A 10,000-nucleotide genomic window follows, 5' to 3' on the forward strand; every position below is an offset into this window, starting at 1 on the left:
AATGTAAGGACACAAAATGTCAAAAATGTAGCTAAGAAGGGAAAGTGTAAGCCAATACAGCAACAACACAAAATTGAGCTGTGACGTGGGGATGTAAGAAGGCCAACAGTAGGAGGAAATGAACATTTTAACAGCCCTCTGAAACTGCAGATTCACGACTCTTATCTTGCTCACAAACCAGAATTGATATCCTTGTAGTCAGATGGGTAAATCTTTACAATATGGAAACACTTGCCAGGGACCAAGACCTCAACTCCACATAACAAAATCTGTTCAACAATCTTTCAGGCACTGCCCAAGGGGAATAATGATAAGAAGTTTTGCTCCCCAATGCCTCCCAGGAAACATTGTCTTCATCTCAGTTTTTCCCTCATTTGTGGTGATATCATTCATTTCTGCAAATTATTTCTTATATCAACAACTGCAGCATTTTGTCCTCTACAAGAATATCATCTTCTATCTGCCCTAGGTTAATGCATCCATTCATAAAGATTAACAGTCAGGTGTAGTTGATTTATGGGGAACTAGGGTAGCCTGGGCTAACTGGTAATTTTGAGCAGGGAGAATCTACAGAATATCTTCAAGGTTTTGTACTGGTATTGTGCCAAGTAAACTTCTACTGTAAATTTGAATGTATTGATATTCTCTCTCTCTCTCTCACTCTCTCTCTCTCTCTCTCTCTCTCTCTCTCTCTCTCTCTCTCTCTCTCTCTCTCTCTCTCTCTCTCTCTCTCTCTCTCTCTCTCTAGGTTTTGAACACTTAAGTATGTCTTTCATTAAATTTACAGGTCGGCCTATCCTTCCTTAAGTTAAGATGGACAGTCCTGACGAGGGGGAGGGAACCACCGTAGACGGAGTCTCCAGTGGACGGAGGTTAGTGCAATTCACTGGTATTCCAAGAATTGAAAGGATAGTTAGGCTTTCATTATAATTACCTGATACCTAAAACATTAACTTTCTCAGAATCGTTATTTTGATCTTCCTTTAAATCTTTTAGAGTTATGAGACACATGGTCTGATTTCATAATTATTTTTCTGTGTCACTTAACAAAGGAAATTTATCATTTTATTAGCAACTTTGATATGCTGTGATAGATTTTTCTACCATTAGTTTGATAGAATACTAAGTTTTATAGGTCTTAATAATTATTATATTTTAATGATTCTTGTACACAAGAAATCTCATTTAACATCACAACTACCAATCATACTAATTTCACATTGAGTTCAGACATAAAATATCTTACTTCACAATCTTTATTTTAACGGTAAAACTAGGCTATAATTTAAACATAAGTTTTTATTTACTTTTTTTTTTTTTTTCTGTCCATTCTGCATCATTGTTTGCTATTTCAGATTACGAGCACGGCCCACCAAAGTGGAAACTGATGATGATGTGTCAGAGAGTGGCAGAGGCCGCGCTAAGCATAAGAAAAGGAAGGCAGAAGTAAATATTGAAAGTCTGTATTTGCAAGAAAATAATAGAGAAGTTTGTCCAACGCCTCTGGAAACTATTTACGAGACCCCCCAGAAGCAGCGTAAGAGTGGACAAAGGAAGGGCAGTGCAAGCAGAAAAATTAGTGAAGATGAGGAGACAAGACAGTTGGGCATGAGAGGCAGTGATGACGTATCCACAAGCACAGTAATGAGTGGGAAAAAAATAAAGCGTTTGTGTATGTTTACAAGTCACTACTACCCGACAAAGCAGAAAGTGCGCCTGAGAAAGGACCGTGCCCGGAAGATGAAGCAACTTAAAGGTGTTAAGATTCCTAAGGGCTCTGCAGTAACTGTCCAAGATGTCAAGGAAGTCTTAGCAAAATTATCTGATGATGAGTCCGAGCAAAATGAGAATAATCAGAATACCAGTAACTGCAGCATGTTGAGCATGAATTCGTCTGTTAGCTTTTATGTAGGAAATATAATTAGACCAGACACAAATGATGAAAATTTTCAAGGTATGATTCAGGACCTACAAGCACTTCAGTTCAACCTACCCAAGGAGAGTATTGATGAGGAGAATCCAACCAGGGAAGTAACAGACCCAGTATTAGCAGCTCTCTATAATCTAGATGACCCTATCCCATTCTTAGACGAGATTCCTAAGGCAAAACCAACCTCCCAGTCAAGAGAGAAAAAGGCAAGGCGACGATCCAGCAAATTGTCAGGATGTCTTCTCCCTTCTGTGGACAGAGAGACTACAGAGCAGTCCATGTCATCTGTGAAGAGTGGTGAGCTGTTGCCAAATACCATGGACTCTAGGTTCACAGATACAGATCAGATGCCAGGAAGTGCGAGTGAGACAGCACTGAGTCAGATCACAGAATATTGTTCCTCAGATATGCATGTTGCTTCAATAGATACAGTTAAAGAAGAGACAAGTGCTTTAAGATGTGGAACCAAAAGAAGAAAAACAACAAAGGAGAAGCCCCTGAAATCAGCGGGCCTGGCAAAAAGAGGAAGTGAAGTGTCTGATTTAGAACTAGTGAAAAAGATGAGAGGAAGTAAAAGTGCTAATAAGAATGATGGTGAAGTTCACAGATGTACTGAATCACCAGATTTCACATGTAAAGGAAATGAGTTGAAATTTGAGACACTAGCAATAGCAACCTCATCGAAAATTTCTGTCAATGTCTTTAGTGAAGATGACCTACCAAATCCCACAGATTTTAAGCCCAAAGTGACAAGAGTCAGAGGAACAAAGCGGCAGCGAGGCAAACGAAGAGCATCGGGAATTCAGCGCTCTTTATACCATAATCAAGCAGCAGTAGCATTAGCTCACTATGAGAGCAGTTCTCCAGAGAGTTTTGTCAAAGATTCCAGTTCAGAGGATCAGCAGACACTGAATTCTGAAAACAGTGAACTTATCAGAACATCACCAACTTCACCTTCCACCCAAATGGCAGCATTATCTCTTCATTGTGATTTACCATTCACTTCTTCAATGCAGGACACAGAAACTCAGGCAGAACAGCAGAAGCAAAGAGCCAGTAGAAAAGGACGAAGACGTTCATCCAGGATAAGCATAGGGCCATCTTCACCAAGTCAATCCAATGATCACATCAAGTCCAACTTGGGTTCATTCTGGGATACTGCATCACCTAAAGTGTCATCTGAGTCTTCCAAACCCATATCTTCAGGTGCTTCAGAGGGCTTACATGTTACCTCAGAATCTGCTCCCCAGCTTTTGGAGATGCCTTATTCTGGAGTTATTGCACAGACAATAGACAATCGTGAAAAGGAAGTTTTTTTAGTGTCACCTGTAAATTTGGAGAATAACAAAATTGATGAAGAACAACCATTAAGGGAAATCATTTCTTCAATCAATAATCAGGGTGGTACTATTAACATGCCCACATCTAATGCAAGTTCTGCAGTTTTCATGGCAAATTTACCAGATGTACTGGAAGATGATCATCATCTTTCTGCACATGCTAATAGAGATGATAATACAGGAAATCAAGATCCAGAGAACTTTACACTGTACAGTTTTACTGACCATCGCACTCCCAGAAAGGATGAGGAATGTATCTGGGATATGTTCAGACCAAAGCCAAAACAGAAGTCCAAACAGGAATCTACAAAAGTTCCTGTACAAAATACTTTGAGGGGAAAAAAGTCTCCAGATTGTAGAACAAATGAAGGTGTTTCAAGCAATGTGAAGAGAGGTAATGGTAAAACAAAGTCTTTGCAGAAAGGCTTAAAAAGAAAAGATTTGGTGCTGAAGAATCCTACTTCAGTTTTAGACCTTCCAAACAGTGAACCAGAAGTCCAGCATAGTGATCAAGTGTCTTCCACTGCAGCAGGTTTCTCTGATGTCAGTCGACAACATTTGCTAGAAGATAAGAGCACAGATATTCTTTGGGATTCACCAGTCATCAGTGGGATGTTTGAGGGGAAAGCTAGTATTCGTCTTGGCAAAATATATCAAAATAAGGAAGCTGTTGATTCCAGCCCCATCACTACCTCCTTAAAATATCAACCAGTATTAAGTACACAAACTATATCTTCAGCTATATCAGCAAAATTGCCATCTCTCAAGGAAGAGCAGTCAGAGGAACTTCAGTTGATAGAACAAAGTTATCAACCACAAGAAAATTTGGAAGGTTATCAGTGAGGAATATCCAAGAGCTAGCACATACATACTTTTTTCTTTTTGCATAACTGTAAAATTTTATTCATCTATCATATATTGAACCATACAGAGGCAATATTTTTGATAATTGTGTTGATAGAAAGTCAAAGGTAAATTATACCATTGTATCAGTCATATTGTTATATGCATTACAGTTTAGTGTGACTTGTTACTTCCATTTTTTCCTTCTTATTCATGATCATCAGCATTATTGGTATTATTGTCATTCCATTGTCATTTTTCCCTGGGTTATCATTATCATCGTATATAGTTTTTTTTTCATCATTTTATTATTATCATCATTATTATTATTATCTTCATTATATTTTACAATTATTATTGTTATTTTTATTATTATTATTATTATTATTATTATTATTATTGTGATTATACTTTTCTTGTTGATAGCATCAGAATTTCACTATTAGTATGATTCTCTCTACTGTTATAATTCCTTTACACTGTACAGTCTTTCAGTAAGGTGCTATTTAGCTTGACTTGACCCTCTAAGGTGAACATTTACAAAGATTCCCGCATGTCCTATTGCTAGTCTTCATGCTACTACTACTCTTACTGCTCTTAGTACTACTCTTTTACTATTCCTACCATTACTACTACTGCTACTACTACTACTCCTACTCCTATTGCTGCGCTTACCCTTCCTCCTCTTCCTCTTCCTTCTCCTTTTCCTCCTCTTCCCCCCTTCTTCTCTTCCTCCTCCCCCTCCCCTTCTCTTTCTCATATTCCTCCTCCTCCTCCTCTTCTCTTTCTCATATTCCTCCTCCTCCTCCCCTTCTCTTTCTCATATTCCTCCTCCTCCTCCTCCTCCTCCTCCTCCTCCTCCTCCTCCTCCTCCTCCTCCTCCTCCTCCTCCTCCACCCCTCTCCTCCTCCTCCTCCTCCTCCTCCTCCTCCTCCTCCTCCTCCTCCTCCTCCTCCTCCTCCTCCTCCTCCTCCTCCTCCTCCACCCCTCTCCTCCTCCTTCTTCTTCTTCTTCTTCTTCTTCTTCTTCTTCTTCTTCTTCTTCTTCTTCTTCTTCTTCTTCTTCTTCTTCTTCTTCTTCTTCTTCTTCTTCTTCTTCCCCTCCTCCCTCTACCCCTACCCCCCTCCCTATCCTCCTCCTCCTACTGCTACTACTACTAGAACTTAGAACTTTGTCTGCTATGATTTCTACTGTTACTTTTGCTGATGCTACAAGTACATCTATAGCAACCTTTATTATAATTAGTATTGTTATGTTATTATTATTATTATTTTAATTATTGCAATTATTATTATTATTATTACTTTTTCTTCTACTCCATTACTTCATTGCCATCACAATCAGTATCATCATTGTCATTATCATCTTGAATTTGTTGGTTATTTGTCATGATTTTTTCTGTTCAATTCTTTCTTTCTTTTTCAAAAAAAATTAAAATCTATGTGTTCTTAGTGTGTCTGTCTCTTGTCTCAAAGCCTTTTCACAGCATCATCTTGCTTTACATAAGCAAGATGATAGTATTCATCCCATAATACAGTTATTCTTAACTTTATTGTAAGTTTGTGTAAGACATTTTGTGAAAAATATATGTAGATTATTGTAACAAAGAAAATTGCCTTGCGAGGTACAAGTATTTGAAAGTTGGGGAAAGTGAATAAAAGAGATCGAGGTCCACAAAATGCCTTTGTTTACACCCATATGTCCTTTCTTGAGAGCTGTAAGATATGTGTGTGTGTGTGTGTGTGTGTGTGTGTGTGTGTGTGTGTGTGTGTGTGTGTGTGTGTGTGTGTGTGTGTGTGTGTGTGTGTGTGTGTGTGTGTGTGTGTGTGTGTGTGTGTGTGTGTGTGTGTGTGTGTGTGTGTGTGTGTGTGTGTGTGTGTGGGTGAGGGTGAGGGTGAGGGTGAGGGTGTATTTTTTTATACATACATATATATGAAAGGAGAAAACACACTACCGTGTTGATACTATGGTATAAAAACCCACACTGTAAAACTAGATTTAATTGAAAAAGAGACTACAGTTTCGGAATCCACCTGGATTCCATCTTCAGGTCTGAAGATGGAATCCAGGTGGATTCCGAAACTGTAGTCTCTTTTTCAATTAAATCTAGTTTTACAGTGTGGGTTTTTATACCATATATATATATATATACATATATATATATACATACATGTATATACATATATATACACACCTGTGTGTATATATACATATATATATATATATATATATATATATATATATATATATATAAAAGCCTTCCTGCTGTCTGTAGTGCAATGGCCGACGAGTGGAGGCGATAGACCCGGTTTTTCTTTACCCATATCTATTGATCCATGTACCATCTCGGCTCGCTGTTGGTAGTGCTTTCAACGACCCTCATTGTGTATGTATTGTTTGCCATATTGGTATCTGCCCTGTTTAAAATTAGGTACTCCGATGTGCCGAATGGAGCACCGAGCTGGTCCACAGTGCTTTTGAATACCGGCAATGGGAAGGTCTAGTAGTCAATAGGAAGGTCTAGCATTCCGTTGGTAAGTCAAACACATCTTCACTCGGGGTTTTACGGGATGGGATTCAGTCCGGCTCGGTGGGTCCAGAGGATTCCATATTTCAATCCCCTTTGCCTGCTTACGGGGATTTTGTGGAAATGAAAGAGATGACGTTTCAGAGTTTTGGGGATTTTCTAAAGACCAACAGCACGCATCCTTTCCTGATATGGTGTCTGAGAGAGTCCTAGCTGCTAACCAATCCTCTTTTGCAGTACCGTCCTTACCCTCACCCCCCTCCCCCCCTCATGATCTCAGTATCAGGTAGAGTCTGCAGTCACTCCAAGCTGATGTGTCGGCGGGGGGAAGCCGGGGACAGGTGAGGTCAAAGGAGAGCTTAGGCTTAGGTCAAAATGCATTCTCTTTAGATCCTCCCTCTATGGTTAAACGGTCCATGGAAGGCTAAAGGTCACGTCCTGAGGTGGGAGGAAGCCCGGTCGAGGATCTTCTTCAGGAAGTAACCAGGATGGGGACAGACGACCCAGTTCCCCATCCTCAGGCCCAGGATTAGGGTTAGGCTGTGATAATCCAGTTGCCCGGACATGGTGACCAAACAGCCCATAGCTACAGGGAGGATAATTGTATGTCACGCAGTCTTCTCCTTTAGTCCACGGAGCACACAGGAATGTCAGGCCACACTTCAGCCTTTCCTAGTGCCCATTTCCACCAGTCCAATACCCACGTTGACATGCAACAGGTCAAGTCAAGCATGGGTCTTGAACAGAAAGGTTACAGCCTCCCACACGTAGTCATTTAACAATGGCACAGTCAGTTGCTTATACACACATATCACCAGCACCAGATGTTTGTCGTCCGACTACAACACAGTCTGAGATGTGCCAGGCAACAAACATCGACTCACGAGAGTTTATCGCGAGCTATGTCACCACTCCTCACTTTCCAATACATGCACAGCACCTAGCCCCACCTTTGCACTGTCACACAGGGGACACACAATGCACTGTAACGCCTGGAGAGTATTACTTCGGAAATTCTTCAGCAGAGGAGCATAGAATGAGGGATATGTCAGAGTCAGAAGGGCCTCGTATGAATTTTAACAAAATCCTAACATATATTACTGAATGCTTCCCTGAGGCACGGGTATAATGAGGGAACACAGGCGACAGGAGAACGCTAGGTACATTATACTCACCAGGGCTCAGTCAATGTTTTTCCATGGATGCGGCTATCAAGGCACTCATTCATGCCAGTGAGACTACTAGACCTTCGTTACCCCGATACCAGTCAACTAAATACCGGAAGGTCTATATAAGTACTTGTATAGACCTTGAGTCTATGTAGTTAGCGGCCATGAAACCTTAGGTCAAGCAACCAAGTTAAATACTGACTTGGCCCTTGCCCTCGCCATCAAGAGTATAGAATCCGAGGAAATTTTCCAGCACGCATACATGGCCCAGTTAGAGGGAGTCTTAGCGCGCTTACGAGATGCACAGAAATGGTGTATGAGAGTTTAATCGGCTTTTTTACAACCAATAACCTGGGTTGGAGGACAGGAGAACATTAACATGGCCATGGTAGACATAACTATGGACTCTGCCTTTGCATTATCCAACGTTCAGTTCATGATATGTGAATTCATACTATCACACCAGTTTACAAGGCTGTGTCTAAGGTGGACCAAACGAAGCCTCTATAGATTCAGGTTTACTCTATGAAGAAGACAAGATAAAGGAAACATTCAAGATGACAGATGAGACTGCTTCTACCTCCTTCTAGTAGGTGGCGGCCAGCGTACTAGTTAAGCCACGTCCTACACCAGGTACTCCATTGCTGGAACGGGGTTTCAATACCTCATCCTTCCATTATCCGGTCCTGTCTTCACAGCAAAGAACACAACAGGAGGCTAAACCAGGTCTTACCACTTCCTCCAAGAGGATTATTAGCATTTTTTTTCGCAAGTGAGCCAGCGAACAACAATGGACAGTATAGCAGAATGCCTTGCCTGGAACCAGATAGGGTGGATGAACATAGGCGCAGAGGACTGAGTCCTCACTGTTCTCAAAGAAGGATAAAGGATTTCTTTCTCTACCCTACCTCCTCTCACCTCAGAGCCATTAGTTTCTGGGACATATTTCCAGATTCCGAAAGAGGCAAGGCATTACATTTAGAGGTCCAGATACTGAAAGAAAAGGGTGCAATAGAAGCCATACCAATGACACCAAGGTTCTACAGCTATCTGTTTGTGGTAATCAAAGCACATGGGAGTTACCGACCCATATTAGAGTCTTTCTGGCTCTCAACAGCTCCACATTTCTTCTCGAGATTGATGGCTCCGATTTCAGCGGCTTTACATCGCCAGGGAATTCGCCTCCTAAGATACTAAGACGACTGTCTCATTCTAGTTGTCTCGCAACAAGAAGCCCACGAGGCAAGAAGTGTTCTTACCAGCCTGTGCTCCACACTGGGGATAATAATAAACTGGGAAAAATCTTCAATAAACCCAACTCAAATGAAGACTTTTTAGTTGATGGAGATTCATTCTCGTCTTGTGATGGTTTTTCCGACATAGAAAAGACTAGAAAATCTCCGTTCCCATAAAGAACCATTTCTCAGCAACAACCGTCCACCAGCCAAAGAATGTATGGTACTGTAAGGCCACATGTCCTCCCTCATCCACATGATACCAAGGACAAGACAAAAGATGGCGAACATCCAACTACAGCTTACTCAGGTGTGGGGCAGGCAAGAAGACGACTTTCCTTTTCCTTGGGACAACAATATTCTTGGTAGCCGGAGGGACAAAATCTATGTGCAGGGCAGTCTCTCCAGATGGCATCTCCAGATCTGTACCTTTACAGAGATGCCTCATTGGAAGGTTGGAGAGCATCATTTTTACAGGAGTCAACAAGTGGAGTAAGGACAACACACGAAAGATTCCTGCACATCAATATCTTGAGACTCGAAGCAATTCGTCTAAGCCTCCTCCACTTCACAGAGATTTTACAAGGCAAGACAGTTGCTGTGTTCTCGGACAATGCCACAGCACTATCATATCTGGTCAAGGAAAGGGGTGTGCATTCGACAACCTTTAGTACAGAAGCTCAAAAAGATCTTAGAAAGGGCAGATGAAAGCATTATCAAGATCCTCACTCAGTTTATCGAGGGACCCTCCACTGTATTAACTGACTGTCTCAGCAGACACAATCAGATCATTTCTACAGAGTGGACCTTCCATCAGGACATATGCAACCTTCTGTGGAGGTTGTGGAGTTGCCCAACAGTGGATCTTTTCGCTACAAGACTGAACTTCAGGCTACCGAACTTCTATAGATTCGGGTTTGCTCTTTGAAGAAGACAAGGTAAAGGAAGCACTCAAG

General features: G+C 41.2%; 1 protein-coding gene across 1 annotated transcript in view; it reads left to right on the forward strand.

Moving 5' to 3' along the window:
* LOC125033965 overlaps window positions 1–4,804 on the forward strand; it is a 7,589-nt gene extending 2,785 nt beyond the window's left edge. Inside the window, exons 2-3 of the mRNA XM_047625568.1 lie at window positions 788–872; window positions 1,356–4,804. Of these exons, the coding sequence (XP_047481524.1) occupies window positions 814–872; window positions 1,356–4,113 (2,817 nt within the window). The 5' untranslated portion in view covers window positions 788–813 and the 3' untranslated portion in view covers window positions 4,114–4,804. The remainder of the gene's footprint in view (window positions 1–787; window positions 873–1,355) is intronic.
* Window positions 4,805–10,000: the final 5,196 nt, after the last annotated feature.

The sequence above is a fragment of the Penaeus chinensis genome, chromosome 17, assembly GCF_019202785.1.
Source record: "Penaeus chinensis breed Huanghai No. 1 chromosome 17, ASM1920278v2, whole genome shotgun sequence".
Lineage (NCBI taxonomy): Eukaryota > Metazoa > Arthropoda > Malacostraca > Decapoda > Penaeidae > Penaeus > Penaeus chinensis.